At 46.6% G+C, this 20,166-nt stretch overlaps 1 protein-coding gene across 2 annotated transcripts in view; it reads right to left on the bottom strand.

Annotated features, from left to right (window-relative positions):
- The window catches only part of ACO2 (aconitase 2), a 47,735-nt gene that overhangs the window by 12,292 nt on the left and 15,277 nt on the right, over positions 1-20,166 (bottom strand). For both annotated transcript variants that reach the window (XM_032492325.1, XM_032492323.1), the window contains 3 exons: positions 10,015-10,151; positions 5,586-5,844; positions 2,215-2,307 (listed from right to left, as the gene is read on the bottom strand). In XM_032492325.1, coding sequence (XP_032348216.1) covers positions 2,215-2,307; positions 5,586-5,844; positions 10,015-10,151 — 489 coding nt within the window. The remainder of the gene's footprint in view (positions 1-2,214; positions 2,308-5,585; positions 5,845-10,014; positions 10,152-20,166) is intronic.

Here is a 20,166-nt window from a genome sequence, read left to right as displayed (position 1 = left end):
CGCAGGCTCCCTGGATTGTCACAGAACCCCCAGGGATTCTGCCTTCGGCTGGGCAGCCAGCAGACTCAGCAAGGCTTGAGGAGTCTCACATCGAGGGAATACACAAGGTTAGAAGACCTGCTCCTTTCCCAGGAGCGAGGCAGCTGGCGAGAACAGGCCAACACAGAGAAAATGCTTAACAAAAGAGAACACTGTTTAACTGTTTCATTTCTCTGGCCCTTCTCGCCTCAGCCATATAAAACAATTTGAAATAATCTCTAGGGAGCAGTCCCTCAGCGTGATCTGAGAGGCTGTCATCCCGGCTTGAGTCCTCCTGCCAAATAAAACGTAACTCTCAAAAAAAAAAAAAATCTCTAAAGCTCCCCAAGACTGTAAACGTCTGATCCACAAAGACCAGACAGAGAATTCAGTGTAGCCACACGGTGTAGACCATGAGTGTGGTCCACGTCCAAAAGGCAGCAGTCAGTGGAGACCCGAGGACTGCAGAAAGCGTCACAATGAAGCTAGTTGTGACAGTGACCTCAGTGGTTGGCAGGGGAGAAGTGTATTTTAGCCTGGACTAACATCTAGAACGTAAAACTGGAAATTCAGCCATCAATCTGCACAACATGCATAAACTAAGGACCTATTCTGTGCTGAACTGGCCCTGGGCCCAGAGCTGGAGAGGAATAAAGAGGCCACAGTCCCTGTCCCCAGAGAGCACATGGTCCGGTGAGGAAAGCACTCGGCACACACTGTGGTCACAATGTGAAGGGTCTCACAGAGGACCACACAGGAGACCCCCAATGCTGGGCACCGGGGAGGGCCAGGGGCTTCACAGAGGCAACCAGAAAGCAGAGCTGTGGAGGGGGAAGATCTACCAGGGCATTTGAGGAGGAGGGAAAGGGACTAAAGTCTGATTTGGACATGGCGGATTAAAGCTGCCTAACACTGAGGGGGAGAGGAGAGGAGAGCTGCAGAGATCACACGCTCCCTGGGAACTTTCTTTTTAAAGGAACAAATACATCAGACTGCACGTACACTTAGCCAGTGGCAGATGTGAACTGCCATCACTCACTGCCCTAAACTCTGGCCCAGAAGCTGCCAGAGAGGCCCGGGCATTTGTACGGAGGTGGAATAGGGGACACTTGGATTGTGGTCCCCTTGATGACAAGAGGCCAAGGTTGGGTCCACCTACAACCTAGCCCCACCACTCAGAGGCTTTCTAGCTCCTACAGGCCGATGTGACCTGCCATTCCCAGGGGTCCTCTTCCTGGCAAGGGCGATGGTTTGAAAAGGGCAGAGCAGTGATCTGTGGGCTTTGGTTTCAGAGTGCGGTAGTGCAGGGAGCCCATGCAGGGTCGGATTACAGCCTGACTCAGCTCATCTTGAAGGAAGGCCTGGAAGTGAGACTTGGGATGGAGGTGGGGAGAAAGGTCACCTTGGAAAGGTACAGAGACAGGTTTCACACACAGGATGGATGGCATGTGGACACAAACCAGTGCATACTCCACAAACCAAAGCAGTCACCTTTGGTACCTCCATCCTACAGAATACCATCATGGGGCCAAAGACTCTGAGAAGCACTCTGTGCACTGAGTGGGGAAGAGCTCTTGGTATAACAAGAAGCCGCAAAGCAGCACAGTGGTGCGGAGGGCTGGCTCTGGGGCCAGGATGCTGGATGCAAATCCTGGCTCCACACTTGGCCGGTTGGGTGCCCCTGGGCAAGGAGATTAACTTCTCTGCGCCTCAGCGTCCTCATCTGTCAGGTGTGGACAATAAAACCCCCAACCTCACAAGGTCGTGGTGAGCAAGGAGTAAGGTAGTATCTGCAAAGTGCCAAGTCTGGTGCCTGGCACATGGTATGTGCCCATCAAATGTCAGCTATCCGTGCAACAAGGTATAATGCTTGTGGAAAAAGGCAAAACAAAAAGCAATACCATAATGCTTAGAAGAAGGTGTAGGATGAAACATGTCAATCTTAAAATGCTGGTTACTGAGATGGTCAGTAGGGACTGTTTTAATTTCTCACACAGAGACTGAGAATGTATAATTTGACACAATGAAAATTAATTTTAAAACGAAGGAGGAGGAGCCGAAGGGCTGACGGAGATGTCATCCAATTCCCCCGCCCGCCCGAGCCCCCTGCTCCTGCAGGCCTGGAAGAGGTCTCCGGTTCCCTGAGGGCAGCCAGCCCGCTGCCTACCCCCAAAGGCAGGCCAGGCCCTGCTTTACCTGGTGAATGATTCCAGAGCCAGGCCTCCAGAAGCCCACGCCATACTTCGCACCTGCCGTTGCCAGGAAATTATAAACTTCCTGGTTTATGTCCTATTGAGACAAATCAATAACCAGCATTAGTAACACAGTCCGCTCATGCCCTCCTCCCTCCACAGCCCCTCCTCCCCTGTGACTCTGAAATGCTGGCGCTCTGAAGACAGGCCTCTCCTGGAGGCCTTCTACAAATCATTCCAAAAGGCTTGGATGGTGGCCCACAGCCTTAGCTGGCGGGCCCAAGAGAAAGACAGGGAGCAGAGACAGAGCCCAGTTCTGTGACACCTGGCCAGGGAGTGGATCCAGAACAAATCCCTTCCCTGTTCTGGGTCTCAGTTTCCTTATTTGTAGAAGGACCTGGGCTACATCATCTCCAAGGGTCCCTCTGGCACTCAAGTCCTCAGCCAAGGCCAGCAGTGAGGGGCATGCCACCAGGGGACTAACTGGGACATGGTGGTGGTGAGGGAACAAGCCAGTCCCACAATGCCTCATGCTGGGTGCTGCTTCTCCATCGGAGCCTCATCTGTAATCCTGGCTGACATTTACTGAGGGTGCGCTACAAAAACGGCACCATGTAAACACCCTCACAGCCCATCCCACGAGGGAGGGAGATACTGTCATCAAGCCCATTTTACAGGCACAAAAACAGAACCTTAGAGGTGAAATAACCTACTGGAGACTCCAGGGTCAAACAGAGGAGTCAGTGTTTGAAACTAGGTCTGTCCAACCACAGAGCAGAGAGCCAAATTCTAATAAAAACAGAGCTACCTCCCTTATGGAGACTGTATCTCAGAACATCTCGACCACTGTCTGGCATGTTGTAGGTGCTCAACACTTAGTAATACGTTTGATGGGCCCCAAATGGGACTGTTCCAAATAATCATATTCTGAAACATACTATTCAATAAAACAACACAACAGGGTGGTACCCATTCTGATTATAATTCAAGGGCAGCATCCTCAGGGGGAAGGGAAGGCTTCTCAGCACATGGACATGAAGCCAGAGTTTATCTGGAAGACATGGCATGTCCCCGGACAGGTGAGACCTCAGGGGCAAAAGGGCTGGGACCACAGCGGACTGCAGAGTCCCAGAGGAGGCACTAGGACATGAGACCTGCCAGCCTCTGGGCACAGGAGAGCCGCGCTCCAAGGCAGAGGAGGGACTCACTGTGGGCTCCACTGGGTCCTTAATAAAATACCCTTAAAACCATGCAACCCTCTTCATTTAAACTCCAGACCAACCATGCATCCTTCTGAGAGCCCAAGTGGTTCCCCCAAGTGAAGGAATGGCAGACAAAGAACCTGGGTCCCCAGGGCAGTCTGTCTAATGAATAATATATTGGTTTTCTCATGGACAAATCAGTCACTTATAAAACTGATACCGAGGGCAGGAGGGAGGTGGCTGTGTGTCTATGCGTGTGGGGGGAAGAGGCAGCAGGGCAGCCACAGAGCGACGTAGCAGAGCCTCGACCTGAGCTCAGCCTAGATACCTCTCTGGTTGTGTGTGTGACCCTGGACAGGTCACTCTGCCTCTCTGAGCTCCAACCAGAGGGATCCTTTACAAATAAATGTAATCTGGCCACATCCCTCTCCTGTCACACCCTTCAGCGACTCCTAGGATAGCACCCACAGTCCTCAAGGCCCTGCCTGTGCCTGCCCCACCCACCTCACAGCTGCAGCCTCACAAGCCTTCCAACTCCACAAAGGCACCAAGGCCTTTGTGTACTCTGATCTGTCTAGGATGTCCTTCCTCCAGTTAACATTAACTCATCTCTCAGGTCTCAGCTTACATGTCACATCCTCACAGAGTCTGTCCTTCCCCTCCAAAGTCTAAATTAGACACCTTTCTTATACTTCCAGCGTCCTATACTCTCCCTTCATAATATATATATTTACAAGTTGGCAGTTACCAATCTGTGTGATCGTTTAGCTTCTATCTCCCTACTAGATGAGACCCATGGAGGCAGAGCCCCCATCTGTCGTGTTCACACTGAATCCCAGGCAACTAGCACAGTGTCTGGCAAACAAATAACGCTCAATAAACATTTGTTAAATAAATGAGGGAATGAGCTCTAAAATCCTATGATTCTGTGAATCTCATCTCCAGAAGGTAGACTTTAAATCCATAAAGGGGAGGACTAGACAGAGAAGGCAGTGGCCCTCGTGTGGACAGTCATTCAGCCTTAGGGCTCAAGAGGACCCAGTTTCCAGCACCACAGGAGCCGTGTAATGTTACCAGCTCCCAGCACCGCTGCTGCCAGCGTGGAGACCACCGGCCAGCAGGCTGGGCTCCTTCAGCTGAGTGGAGCCACTGTGTCACCAGGACACAAACGAGCAGGCTAGGGTGGGAAGTAGGGACTTGAATGGGAAAGCTGCCCTGAGCATTTCCCATGGGTCTGAGAGGCTCTCTGAGCTGGGCTGACCCCGGGAGCCAAAGCGCTTTCAATTGCATGCCCTGCTCTGTGCCCGGCCGGGCCACAGCCCTGCCAGCATTCAGCCCCTGCCAAAGGCCCCACAAGAGCGGTGCCTGCTTCCACTGCGGGGGGTGGAGAGGGTGGAGGCCCAGAGCTGGGAGAGGCCTGCTGCTGCCAGGAGTAGGCACACACAAAGGTACCACAAACAGGGCCTGGAGGCAGGAGAAGGAATTCAGCTTCATAAGAAAGGGTGAAGAGAATTAAAGGAAACAACTTCAGTGTGGCATCCGGCCCCTTCTACCTCATTAAGCAAAACCCACAGAAGAGGAAAACCCACAAAGGAGGTTAAGCAGTCAGAGAGGGCACTGAGTGGGAGCGGGGATAGGGGTCTGGCCCTAACCTCGCCCCGCGCAGGTGTGGGACTTGACTGCACATGCCTCAGACGCTTCAAATTTACCAACAGCGACACCACCCACCTACCTGCTGACAGGGTCCTCAGGGGTCAGGAGAGCACACAAGTGAGTGCACATGTGATGCTGGCAGAAAGGGAACTTTACAGTCCCCTCTCCAGAGCAACTGGCAATATGTATCGGAGCCTGATATCTGCATCATTTCTCTAACAAAACAGTGTTACATGACAGACAAAGGACCAGAGAAGATATCTTTAGTGTGGTAAAATTAAGGATGATTTTTGTTTTCTTTAGGCTTTCTCAGTATTTTCTAACATGTTCACAGTGAACAAATGGTATTTTCAGAGTTAGAAGAGAGGGAGAAAAGGGGGGGAAAGAAAAGAGAGAGGCGGAAAAAAAAGACTAAACCAAAGAGCCCATTAGAATTTGGGGCAATGTCCTAATTCAAGGGCTGCACCTCTCATCTCATGTCCCACTGGCCTCCTCCATCCCCCACCCCACTTCAGCTCACCTTGGCCCGACGCAGGTCTTTCTCACCCCCGAGCTGGGCCTCGATCAGATGGTCACAGTGGATGGTGGACGGCACGGCCACCTTGGGCAGTCCGCTGCTGATGAACTGCAGCATGGCCATCTGGGCCGTGGCATCCTGCATGGCTACGCGGTCTGGCCGCAGCCGCAGGTACGTCTTGCCCCGCTCGATCTCCTGGTTGGCCGGGTCATCCAGGTGTCCATACACAATCTTCTCTGAGAGGGTCAGAGGCCGGTTCAATCTGGTGGGAGAAGGCAGGGGTTGCCTGGTACTGGCTGCACAATCCTCCGTCCACCCACGGCCATTCCCTCTCTACACATGGCAACCCTGTTGTTGGACAGGGAGGGGAGACGGCCTGGTCCTGCTCACTGCGGCACCGCCCATACACGGCGCAGCGCCTGGCACTCACTAGGTCCAAAATCACTTGATGAATGGCAACACCACAGAAGTGACAGGCCTTTTTTTTTTTTTAAGGATATTTGCTTTTCCAGAATATTAATTGCTATCATCTGATAAGCACTTATTACATGTATATCTCGTTAGTTAATCCTTACTGTATCCCTGTCATTTAATAAAATGACAAGAGGTAATGGAGACTCAGAGTCTCTAACAGCCAGAGTCTCATCTTGGATCCGCTACTTCTCTCTGTCCACGGCCATGTCCCCGAGCAGTCAGCCCCACTAAGACACAGAGAATCCGCACCAGCATCCCCCTCGCCCAGTCTTCCCCGCCCTCCACTCACAACCCTCCACCTCAGGTGTTGGAGGCCTCCTTACCTTAATACGCTCAAGCCTTACCAGTTTGTCCCACTTGCTCTCATCCCATTAAGATGAGTGTGGCTGTCAGCTCTCAAGAACAGAAACTGCCTCTGGCCTCTCATAAGACCCTGTTCCTAGACCGTTTCCCTCCCTTCCTGTCCTCATCAGGGCCAAGATGGCAGTCCAAGCCAGACCCCTGGGGGGATGCAGGCCCTGCCAGGACTCAACTGCCTCCTCGTCACAGCTCCCCGTTGCAGACTGAGCTTCGTGCAGGCCAACTCTCAACCCCTCAACCTTAAGGCTCTCCCTTCTGACTCTCTGCTGCCGCCCCCTCACTCAGCATGCATTCTATCCAGACCCCACACTCTGTCTTCCACCATTCTCAAAGCTTAGGCCAAACCTGAGGCCTCCAGGGAAGAGGCGGAGATCCATTCACACCCAACAAGCCAATGGAAAAGTATCAGACTAGGAGTCAGAGGTTCTGGGTTTAGACCTGACCTTATTACTAAACCCGCTGTAACCAGATAAAACACTGCCCTTCTCAGAGCCCTCACCAATCCATCTCTAAAGTGTAGGGCTGGGACTGGAATAGAGAACAGACAACACTTATACAGCACTTAATTGCTTTTAAACAGCTTTACTGAGGTATAATTCGTGTGTAATAACTGCACATATTTAGTCAACAATTTGGTAAGTTTTGACGTATGTATACACTGGTCAAATCATCACCATAGATGGATAATGAACACATCCATCGCCCCCAACAGTCTCCTCGTTCCCCTTTTTAACCCCTCCCTCCTGTCCCCACCCCCACGCATCCACTGATCCGCTTTCTGTACTACAGGTTTATCACAGCACTGACTTTTAGTTCAGCATTTCTCCGAGCACTCATGTATATAACTTATTTTACCCTCACAACACAGATGAGCCAACTGAAGTACAGTTAGGTGAAGCAACCCGACCCTGGTCACGGGCTAGCAAGTGGCAGAGCTAGGATGCAAGGAGAAGGCAGTGTGGCTCCACTGCTCAGGCTCTTTCCCTGCCCTGTATGTCTCTCAGCATCATCTGGAAACTCAGATGGCCCAGCCTGCAGTAAGTGTTCAATTATTATCATTACTGTTATTGCTATTACCAATATGACTCTGCGGGGAAAGCAGAGACACTTCCTTCCGCCAGCCTGGGTTCTAGCCCCTCACTTCCAAGTTTACCTGACCCCTTGAGAGCAAGTGTTCCCTAGGGTGCTGGCTCTGTGCGCAACAGCAGAGCAAATGGCAAGTCTGAAAATCTCTACAGTTCTGCTGTCATGAGAACCTTGAATAAAAACAGCGCAAGCCTGGCCCCCTTTTGCAGCAGCGTCTCCAGGCTGGTTGGTGTATAGACGGTGACTCACTGCACGGAGCATAGGCCCTCCTCCTGGGTCCCAGGGGAGCCGAAAAATAGCAAGGCTTTAAAACCAAAGACCTAGACAGCAAATGTCTGAATTTGCATTAAAAAGCCTGACAATGACAAACGCCTCAGGACAAGTTCATCATCACGTTTCCTTGAGGATTAACTGAGGAAAACAGCAAAATGGGCCCTCCATGTCCCATCCATCCCCCCACTTCACTGGATGACAAAAGACCCAGTTCCCAGGAACAGAATCAGGCCCCTTCCGTCACAGTTACAGGGTGAAGGATACATGTCCCCCGCTCTTCTAAAACACTGGTACATCTATTTTAATCCACTAGTATATTTTTAGTATAGCCTCACTTCTGCTTTCTTTTTCTACAGAAGGATTTCTCAACCGTGGCACCACTGACGGTTTGGGCCAGATGATTCCCTACTGAGGGGGCTGTATTCTGCACTGCAGGATGTCTGACAGTATTCTTGGCCTCTACCCAATAGACAACAGTAAACTACCACCCAACCCCAGGTTACAACAACCAACAATGTCTCCAGACATTGCTAAATTCCCCTGGGGGACCAAAATCAACCCCTCAGTCCACCCCCAATGAGAACCACTCCTCTATGACAATAATGAAAATGGAACATCCCTAGTCTGTACTAATTTGGAAAATGCTGAAAAGTTATCGATTGGACTTTTCTAGTTAATGCAAGGTTGGTATAAAAAGGCAAAGGAAAACTTTTAGGGGAAGATTAATTTTACTGGTAAAAATTAAAACCAAAAAGAATTACGTTAAAGGGAAGTTTTTTTTTTATTAATTTTTTATAGCAAAGACAAAATGGTGACTAATACTCATATGTCAAGTTATCTCAAAGTAAGCTTGTATGTCAATTCTCCTTCCAAGCATGAAGAGCCAGGTGGGAGTGTTTTGTAGACTAAAAAAAATCCATCATTTTTCCACTGAGCTATGATCCGAGAATTCTAAGAATAAATAAAACAGTGTTTTATGGGGGAAAAGTATTTGTACAAGGTCCTACAGTGATGGGGACAGTGGTCTCAACCCTCACTACATATTAGGACCAGCTGGGAAACTGGCCAGTGCTTCTCACGTTCTGGTGGGCACTTCAGCCACCTGGGGCTCCTGTTACACTGCAGATTCTGACTCCGTGGGCCTTGGTGGGGCCTGAGGCTCTGCATTTCTAACAAGCTCCCCATGTTGCTTGTTGATGACAGTGATGCTGACCCACAGGCCACATTTTGAGTAGTAAGGCCTAGACCACCTGCATCAGATGAACATCCTCAATGCACATTAAGAGGTCCTCACTGTAACTAGGTGATGCCATGCTGGAGACTGCTAGAGGTGAAGACTGAGATAGTCCCCTACCCTTACAACTGAAGTGAAGACAAGACACCAGTAAAGAGGACGCAAAGTGGCAACAGAGAGAAGTGTGGGCCAGTGGCCAGAGCACTGGACGAGGGCCCAGAGACAAGGTCCCATCACTCACTCACTGTGGCCCTGGGCAAGCTGCTGTACACCTGAGCCTGTTCCCAGCTGTAAATGGGTCTACTGTGAATTCACACTTGTTCTAGAGCTCCCAGGGTCACGTGATCAGATGGGCAGGCACAGAGCTCTGTCTGCAGTCGTTCAAGTTCCAGGAGCAGGGCTGGTTGGTATGAACTACCAGCCCCCACTCCTCATCCTCCTGTGGTGTCTTATTCATCCCACCTGTGCCAGCACCTAGCCCAGAACCTGGCACACAGGACAGCAGTGCAAGGGTGGCGGATGTTTTACCAAATGAGCAAAGAATGGCCCAGAAAAAAGATATGCTCAAGATTCCACCTGAGATTTCCTTCTGGGTCTCAACCTGAGCTCTCCCCTGGGCTTATGCACCAAAGAGGAAAATATTTCTGAAGCCACTGGGCCTGGCAGATGCCAGAGGACTTGCCTAGGGTTAGTCATCTTCCTGGAAAAGGTTCAGGCCACAGAACCAAAGAGTGCCTGAGATATTTCCTATGTCCCACATCTCCAGGCTTCTTGATAACAGATTTCTCCCTGCCAGAGAGGGCAGAAGGTCCACCACTGATCTGGAACACCCTTCCTCTGCAGGGATCACTATACCCTAAATGCCTTGATTCCACCACCACCACCACCAAACATCCTTTGCCAAGCGCAGCCTACAATGCCCAAAAGGGGCAGGCAGCACCGGCAGCACCGGTAGCACCGGTAGCACCATTTTCCCAGTCTCCACAGCTCATCCTGCAGCCTTACCGTTTGCGGACAATGTTAATGTTCTTCTCTAGCAAGTCATAGCGAATGTATTCATTGGGCTCAAAGTGGCTCATGGCCACTTTGGCCCGTTGGCACAGGACTGAGGCCACATGGTACTGCCGCACACCCAGGGCTTTCTGTAAGAAGAAAGACAACAGCAACTGTCAGTGGACAATTTAGGGTGGTCCACCCCTGAGGGATGTCACAGTGTGGTGAAAAAAGCAAGGAATTAAAATGTTAACAGCCATTCAGTGACTGCAGCCTCAGTTTCCTCACCTGAGGCCCAGGAATGATACAGTAGCCACAAAGAACACAGCCTGTAGAAAGTTCAAGGGATTTACAGTCAGATTTGCTGGGATCAAAGCCAAGTTCTGTCCACTTAAGAAAATACCCCATAAAGAAAAGATGGGTAATGGGGATACAACCAGCTACAGGGATCACAGTTACTGGGAAGGTTAAGTGAGAACACGTGCAGACGTCCTCGCTAAGCTATAAAGCACTACCCACACGGCAGCTGCTACTCTACCTGTACGGCAAGTTCCTCGAGCCTTGGAATTAAGTTTTATTTGTCTTATTTATCTGTATCTGGACTACTTGGCACATATTAGAGATTTAATAAATATCAGCTGAATAGGTAAAAAAATTAATGAGGAAAACCTGGTACATGTGCTCTGGATGGTTCTTCATCCCTTCAAAAGGTGGTGCCTAATCCTGCTCTCCTTGAATGTGGAGCGGACTTACTGACTTACTTCTAGTGGACAGAACATGGCTCAGTGATGCTAGGGGACCCCTGAGACTAGGTCATAAAAAGGACAGCTTATGCCTGGCTCTCTCTTCCTTTAATTGCTCTGGGGGAAGACAGCCACTACTGCTGTTAAAACATTTAAACAGTCCTGAGAGAGGCCCACCTACAGAGACCTAAGGCCTCTTGCCCCAAACCAGTACAACCTTGCTAGGTGTGTAAGCACACCGTCTTACAAGCAAGTGCTTCAGCCATAGTCCAAGCCCTGGCCGACAATCTGGACTGCAGTTTCCTGAGTGACTCTGAGCCAGAACCACTCCACAAACACATCCCCATATTCCTGGCCGTCAGGAACCATGAGCGAGAAATGTTGATTGTTTTAGCCTCTAAGTTTGGCAGCAACAACCTGTTATACAGCAACAGATAAATGATTGTTATGATGGGGTCTGTTAATTTTAAACTATGGGTGACAACCTTCACCAGGTACACTGTGACCAGGGGAAGAATAAATGAACCCAAAGAAGTGACAGAGGGAAAGAACAGTGGTGTTCTCTGCTAGGAGGTCTTACCCTTGGGCAAGGGAAAAGGCAAAGCCACTGCCCCAGGCTCCCTTCTATATATATGTCACCTGGACATTTAAATCTAAATCCTGCCAACCTCGGCATCTGAACCAATACCAGTGCACAGCTGCCACTCCCTATCCAGGTCACACAGTCAGGAGAACAGACCCTATTAGAAACTAGCACCCTCAACCACCACTCACCACAGCAGGAGTGACCTCCCAATGCAGACTTCAGATCCACCTGCCCTCCACCTCAAAATCCACCAAGGGATCCTCACTATCTGCCTTGCTGGGCAGGGGTGAACAACCCACCAACCACAGGTCCTGCAACGGCCTGCGTGGAGAGGAACGTGGGGCACTGCGGTGGAGTGGGGAGACCCGGGCTTGAATCTGGCAGGCCACCCACTTACTACCTGAGTCATCCAGGACAATTTACCCTAAGTACTCATTTCCGCACAGAGCTGCTGTGAGGATTAGCAGACGACATGAAGCACTGGCACAGCTTCTGTTATTACCCCTGTGCACATACTCAGCCCCCTCTGTATTTTTCACACAAATAAGAAGCTATACAAGTTGTTCTGCAACTTGCTTTTTTCATTTATCAAATATCTTTGACATCCTTCCGATATCTATACATAGATCTTCACTTTATGTAAATTAACTGCCCTAAGCCTCAGTTTCCTTAGAAATAAAAATGAGTCTAACAACACCTAGTGTTTGGCCCAGCAGGCAACATAAATGACCGCGATCATAATTACAGTGCAGACAAAAGGCGAAGCACCGAATTCCCAACGGCAAGGGGACAATTAAGCAATCTACAGGCACATATCAACTCTTAAAAACAGATTTAAGTATAATGCTGACTGGGGAAAAAAAAAAAAGGACAAAATAATGCTCATATAGAATACAACTTTCGGATAAGAGAAGAATACTTATTAGTGCCTAGTATGAAGCGAGCACTGTGCTAAGCACTCTGCGTGCGTCACATCCGTTCAATCCCCACAGACACCCAGTGGGGTGGCTCCTATGATTAGCCTATTTTCCAAGGGAGGAAACTGAGGCTCACGTAGAGTGACCAAAATCCAGCCTGACTCACCCACTTTCTGCTATTGTCCCAGGCCCTCCCCCTTAGCCTCCCCTCCAAACGGAGATAAGCTCCAGTGTTAACAAATGAACCGTCTACACGCTCAGTCCCTAATCATGATACTGCTCTGCTTCCCAACTCTGTGAAAACATCTGTTCACAACAGCCAGCACCGTCAGGAGGACTTCCTGCAACGACGGACATATTCTCGATCCTCACTGTCCAATACAGCAGCCACCAGCCACATGTGGCTACGGAGCACTCGAAGTGTGCTGAGTGTGACTGAGGAGTGGAATATTTAATGCTATTCAATTTTAATTAATTTATAGTTAAGTTTCCACATGGGACGGCTCAGATTTATACATTAATAAAGATGGAAAGAGAATTTTTGGGAAGCCTGAACAACCTGAATGTTCATGAAATCACTTTTTCTAAAAAAAAATTTATATATTTCAAAATTTGGACCCCTCTCTACACCAGGAGTTCATCATTCCATGTGCCCACTTCTGAAAAATTTCAAGCTATTCTTTCTCACATTCAGCTAAACTGTTTCCTTGCACAGTCGGCTTTTCAGTCAGGGGTCTGCCCAATCTCTCTTGCTCAGGACACTGGTTCCCAGCCCTCAGATGCAACAGTCTCCTGAGTCTGTTAAAAATACATAATCCTAAACCCTATCCAGGTCAATGACTCAGTTGAGGGTAGGGGTCCCTCAACTATTTGAAGACAGCCCTCTCTAAATTTCTTCTCTAGGCCAAGGGCAGCCCCGAGTTTTTCAACTATCCTTCACATGGCATCTTCCTAAACTCTGCGATAGCCCAGAGAGCAAAGGGACTGCCACCTCCTTTGCTAAGCCACGACAGCCCACCTCACTGCTGACACACACACCACCTCCAGACATCCTCACACCTTAACAGCCAAATTCCTCATCGACTGCTCTCAAGCCACACTGTACTTGTGGACTTGGTTTTCTGTGCAGAGCACTACCTTAATCTTGATTTAATTTCAGTGTCAGTTTCTGTCCACCTCCAGCCGCCTATGGTCTATAGGGGTCCTGGTCAGTCACCCCAGGCCCTGACAGGCTGGCCCTTCCAGTGTGTGTCAGCCACACACACAGTAAGCACGATTCTCGGGCTATTCATCCAAGTCTCAGTATAAATGTGAGCCTTCCCAGGACAGGCTCCCCAGGGTGGACATTTGGTCAGGCCAAAAGTGACCTATTTAGCAACACTCTCCGGGTCCAGGTCTTTAAGCCACAACAATAACCACCAGACTGAAATGTCACTAAGACACCACTTCTGTTTCATTGTCAGGGATGGCCTGACTGACCTGTCAAACACCCCACAGAAATCAATGCTCACTCCCCGTTTCACTCATCCACTAATCCCAACAAAGATGTAAAAAGATGTTAGCTTGGCCGTGAGACCTTCAACAATTCACTCTGTTCCTCCAGCCTTCAGTTCTTCACACTTGCAAAGAGTGAAATCTCAGCCTGCTGCCTGCTTCAGAGCAGAACCATGAGAGGTTTAAAGTGCACGAAATGTCACATATAAATAACTCTGAAGAGGCTGACCACACTAACATGCTTACCCCAAAAACTGAATTCTAGGGCGAGGACACCATGTATCACTCATTCATAGACCACATATATCTCACATGTAAAATGAAGACCAGGCTATGGGTGTCACCCTCTTGGAATAAAAATTAAAACAGCCATTACTTATTATGCACTTGCTCTGTGCCTAATTTTGAATTCCCGTAACGGTGCAAGGTAATCATTACTCCCAACAGACGTGGGAACTGAAGATCAGAGAGGTTAAGTAAGCAGAAGTCTTCCACGTGGTAAAGACCGAATCCAGGACACAAGTGCAGGTCTGTCTCTTTCTCAGATGAGCCAATTCCCCTGGATTCTGTGACCCTCTTACATCCTTTCCCATTTGAAGGCAGCATGATGTGATGGTTCAGCCCGAAGACCTGTAGCCAGACTGCCCAAACCCAGTAACACAACTAACCTGCTGTAGCCCTAGACAAGTTACTTAGCCTCCCCAAGCCTCAACTTCCCCAAAGAGAAAATGGAGATAAACTTCATAATGTTAATATCAAATGAAATAATCTACTTTAAGCGCTTGGCACAGAGCCTGTTCATATAGTATGTACTCAGTATCTTATTTTCCTTCATGGAGCCAACACACAAAATTAGATGTAATGAAGTTGTGTTCCTTTTCTAGAATCTGGCAGAAGGGGCATGCCTCTTCTTATTTTGCTTACTGCAAACACAGCTCTTGGTTGATTAGCATTTTTCAGAACTCTTAGCTCATCTGGATCCTTGACATTCCTGACCCCTTCTGATGTATTCCAGCTGCTGTAGTATTTCTCCTTAGTTACTTGCCCTCCTTCCAACTTTGGCCAAGACATTCTAAAAATCTAAGCTGAGGTCTGCAGGTGCATCTCTTCTGTCTCTCCTTCAGACTACCTGCAATTTATTAGAATTTGCCTTGGAAAGCCTCCCACCCCTCTGAAACCCCTTCTGCTTATGGGGTCCTGGCAGTGGGATCTCATCTATTTGGTTTCTGAATAATTCAGAATTTACTTTCTTCCAAGGCACCAAACATGCTGAAAGTCCTTAGCCAGTACAAAAGCTAAAGGGATCTTCCACTGGGCATTTGCACATACTGTTTTGTCTGCTTAGAATGTTCTCTGCCCACCCCCACCCACGATGTGCCTTTTGTCTAGGTAATTCCCATTCATCTTTCAAGTTCCAAATTAATTTCACTTTCTCAGGGACTCCTTGGACTCCTAGCCCAAGCAGAGCCTCCTATTATATATGCCCATTTACTATTTCTTGACATTCCTTTGTGAGATGATCTCTCTCTCCACTAGTCTGTAAGATCCACTAAGGGAGGGACTGTGTCTGTTTATTCATGATAAAATTCCCCATGCCGAAGAGCAGGTCTGATACACAACAGGTGCTACATAAACATCAGTTAATTAAACCAATGAACATTGCTTTTACTTTAACAACCAGTTCTTCCTTACTGAGCAAGATTAATTAGGTTTTTATTTATTTTTTAATGGAAGTACTGGGGATTGAACCCAGGACCTCATGCATGCTGAGCATGCCCTCTACCACTGAGCCATAGCTACCCACCTTGAGCAAGATTAAATACACAGCAAGTTCAGTTAACTGTGACAGGAGTTAACAAGATGAATCAGTAATTAACCAGTCTCAGATGCTTTTGGTTAGAATGTAAACAGGTTGAACATTTCTGAAAGACAATTAGGCAATACCTATCAAAATGTAAAATGTTTGTACCTCTTGACCAGCTTTCCCTCTTCCAGGAAGCTCTCTTATAAAAATACTCTCATAAATGAGCACTGAGACTGGCAAGGACGCTCTTTACAGCACTGTTTTTAAAAGAACAAACCAATTGTCCAAAAATAGGGCACTGATTTGAATAAATTCTGGTTCATCCATGAAGGAATGCCATTCCACAGCTGTTTGAAAAGAATAAGATAATGGTGGTAGTCCCACAAGACTGTGAATGTAACTAATGCCACTGAATTGAACAGTCAAACACGGCTAAAATGTCAAATTCTTTGTTATATATTTTTTACCATAATTTAAAAAAGAAGTAAACTTTATTGGCAGGGGAAAAAAATTTCACGATACATTCAGTGAAAATAAGTAGCAGCAAAACAGTACTATAGCGTGGGCCCATTTCTGTATAACAGAATTTAACAAATGTAAATATGTTTAGAAAAAAATCAAAATGATATGCCTAAACTGTTAACAGCAATTATCTCTAGAAATTAGAATCGTGGGCACTTTTACTTTCTAGGCTAAGTATTTCTGCAACTTTTAAATTTGCATGATACATGTGAGTTTCTTTTGTAATCAGAAAAAAAAAGAATGAACAAGGCAAATCAGTGCAGAAAAGCAGGCTGATGCAGTGTAGCAGATGTAGCAGGATCACTTAGTGGCATTTTGACAACATGACCAAAAGTGTTCTGGTTTTTATAGATGTACAAACCCTTTATTTCAGCAGGTTAACTTACAGGGATTTATCACCACAAAGGAAAGGAAAAACAATGTACATTTACACTACAGGGATGTGTTTACCACCACCTTAACCCAGAGACCAAACCTGGCATCAACAACAGCGAGCCCACCACTCGTGCCTCCTGATGGGACAGCATCACCTATGAAGAATTCTCGTCAAAAAACGTTTAATCTGAATCTGAGAAAGCTGAGACCTTACTTCCAGTTTAGGGGGAATTCAGGAAATAAAAGAATAATCAGTTACATTCAGAATGCGGACATTCCTCAAGAAACGGGCCTGATCTCTTCAAAAAGTCAATGTCACAGGGGAAAATGGTGTGGGGAGTGGGGTGGGGAGGGGCTGTTTTAGATTTAGAGAAACTAAAAAAGTAAAATCAATGCAGTGTGTAACCTTTTTTATGAGATCCTGATTTGTAAAGAGATAGCTACCAACGACATTTTTGGGAAAAGTGGGGAAATTAAGAATGTGATCTGGGAAATAAGCAAAGCCCTGTTATTTTTCTCAGATAAGATAATGACATTATAGCCTATAACTAACTGACTTATTCTAAGAGGTGAATGTCGAAGTTTTTAGGAATGAGGTGTCACAATGCCTTTAATCTGTTCTGAAATGATCCAGAAAAATAAAAAAATTAAAAATAGATGAAGCAAATCAGGCAAAATGTTGACAACTGTTGACTCTACATGGTAACATACGGCTATTTTTTGCACTATTTTCCATTTTTCCTGATGTGTAAAAATCGTAACAAAAAATCTTTTACGGTGTCAATAAATCCATGTGCTCAAGTGATGGCTTAAATTTCCTTCTTTTTTTAAAATTTCCTTCTTGACTTTTCTATATTTTCCAAGTTTTCTACAAATGACTCATTGTAACACTTCTTATAATTAGAAAGAATGTAACTAATATTAATTTTTAATTAAACATTAAATGCTCAGAACCAAAGAGATTCTTACAGACTGCTTGCTGCAGATTAAAAGCAAGTAATTCAATCTTTTCAAAAAGCAGCTTGTCAATAAGAAGCCCAGAGGAACATCCATACCTTTGACCCAGTAACTCCATATCTGAGAATCTATCCTCAAGAAATAATTCTAGATATGTAAAGGAAATGCACTAACATTGTAACAAAAGGTTTGGGTTAAGATGGAAAATTATTTTCTTCTATAATTCCTTAAATTTGTTATTAAGGTGATACTGTGTGAATGAAAAGAGATTGACAGCAAGCTGACTTCAGCTGGTGTAGAGAAAGCCAAAGTTTCCTAGTATCACTACATTTTGTCCTTGAATCCCGATTTTGGGTGAAAGTATCAAGCTTGGAAGGCCTCTGTGCCTGCCCCTTGGGTCACTTCCCTGTGTGCGTTTTGGTGGACAGGGAGAGTCCCCATGTGACAGGAGGCAGTGGAGGCCAAGAAGGAACATTCAGGACATGGGAGTCCAGAGATCTGGCCTCCAAGCTGGGTCACGATGCACCCTTGTACAAGTAATCTAGCCTTTCTGTGCCTTTTTTTCTATTTCTATAAAATGGGAGAAGTGGATTGTTCTGGCTGCATCAAAATAACCTGGGAGGTTTCATAAAAACAGCTTCAAGGCCCTACTGCTCCCAGACCTCTCAATCAGAATCACCTGAGGTGGAGCCTAAGCATCAGTAAAGATGACCAAGTAACTGACACAGCCATGTCTCAGAAACACTGGACTAAATGTTCTCCGAAGTTCTTCCCAACTCAAAAGATTCTATAAATATTCCTCCCCAGCAAGCAGGCTCTCAGTTGAAACCACTTATTCCCCAAAGGCCCAGTGTAAAGTGTAGCAATGTCAGAACAGATTTATCTACACCGAGGAGGAGAGCCCCCAGAGCTTAGGCCTCTCTAGAGTAGCCACAGCCTTCACCATTATTTACACACATGCAAAGACGGTGAGCATATGTGCATACAAAATGCAACCCAGCGCGGTGTCAGGAGATGCACGCCAGATACAGAACGCTAGTTCAGTTATTATTAGCCCCCTGACTGGTCAAACTGTTTACTCTTCCTATTTTAAAATGGCATATAAAATCGGGAGACTAATCCCTGTCGTTTAACGAACAATGAACACCTTCTTAGGTGCCAAAAACTATTTCCACATGGCTTCCAAACTTTTTCAAATTAAGGTCCATGAACAAAATAATTCATCTTGGTAAATAAACCAGGCTGCTGCTGGGAAGCAACTGACAGGCTCAATTGCTGGGGGGTGGGGGTGGGGTCAGTGTCACTGCTCCTGCACAACTGTATCCTATTTGCTAAGCACACCTGGGGAAAGCTCAGCTGTACCACACCCGACTCTACAACACCACTGCTCTCCCTGCCCTCAAGACCACAAAAGGGTGGGATAAGATGGGCATGAAAACAAGAAGTGTGGGAGTGTGTTGTAGTGGCTGCTGTATGCACAGGGGTCACAGAAGGCAGGGAAATGTGAGTGGGTAAGTGAAAAAGAGGCTAAGATCTTCTGGGGGCTCAAACAAGATCACATTTGGGCTCAAATAAAAACACTGGCTTACAGTTGCAAAAGCCAGAGAATAAGTGATTTGCTGAAAATCACATGGCATCTGTGGAGAGTCATCAGGGTAGGAGGAAGTCATTCAAGTTGCATCCCAGTGAAACCATGTCAGAGAAATAGCTCTGGCAACATCCAAATATTGGCCACAGGGTGTTCCAAGCTAAAAGGAGCCTTTGAGGGCTTTCAAATTCTGACTTAAAAACACATACGCACAAAATACATTTTATGTTGTGATCCAGCAGTTACCGAAAGAGTGGTGGGTGTAACTGAAACAAAAGTTTCAGTAAATAGTACTTGAGGGGGAAGGGGGTGGGAAGGGATAAACTGGGAGTTCGAGATTTGCAGATACAGACTGATGTACATAAAATAGATAAACAAGTTTATACTGTATAGCACAGGAAACTATATTCGGTATCTTGTAGTAGCTTATGGTGAAAACGAATATGAAAACGAATGTATGTATATTCATGTATGACTGAAGTACTTGCTGTACACCAGAAACTGACACAACATTGTAAACTGACTATACTTCAATAAAATATATTTAAAAAAACAGTACTTGACACGTGCAACGTACACTGATAATTTGTTATTATTTTCATTGTGGTAAAATACATATCACACAAAATTTACCACAGTAGCTATTAAAAGTACAATTCAGTACATTCACAATGTTGTGCAACCATCACCACTAGCTTGTTCCAGAACCTTTTCATCACCCAAAGCAAGCCCTGGACACACTAGGCAGTTGCTCCTTTTCCTTTCACTCTCCCTGCCCCAGCCACTGGCAATCACTAATCTGCTGTTTCTATGGATTTGTCCATTCTAGGTACTTCGTATAAATGAAGTCATACAATAGGTGGCCTTTTGTGTCTGGCTTTTTTCACTTAGCATTCTATGTTATCTTTTTTTGAAGTTGGACCTCATTAATTTCATGATCCAATAATAAGTCAATGTATGCAGCTTGAAAACATTACCTTAGAGAACCTCCAATTAAAAATATTAGTTACATAACTATGTATGTTAACTAGATTTACTGTGGTGATCATTTTGCAATATATTATGTAATACACCTGAAACGAATACAATGTTGTATGTGAATTATACCTCAATTTAAAGTAATTACTTACAAACATCAAAGCCAAACAGACAACGAATGACAATTATCCTGGGCATTT

Source organism: Camelus ferus, chromosome 12 (genome assembly GCF_009834535.1).
Source record: "Camelus ferus isolate YT-003-E chromosome 12, BCGSAC_Cfer_1.0, whole genome shotgun sequence".
NCBI classification, from domain to species: domain Eukaryota; kingdom Metazoa; phylum Chordata; class Mammalia; order Artiodactyla; family Camelidae; genus Camelus; species Camelus ferus.
The sequence above is the reverse complement of the archived record's forward strand: the minus strand, read 5'-3'. Positions and strand labels throughout refer to the sequence as shown.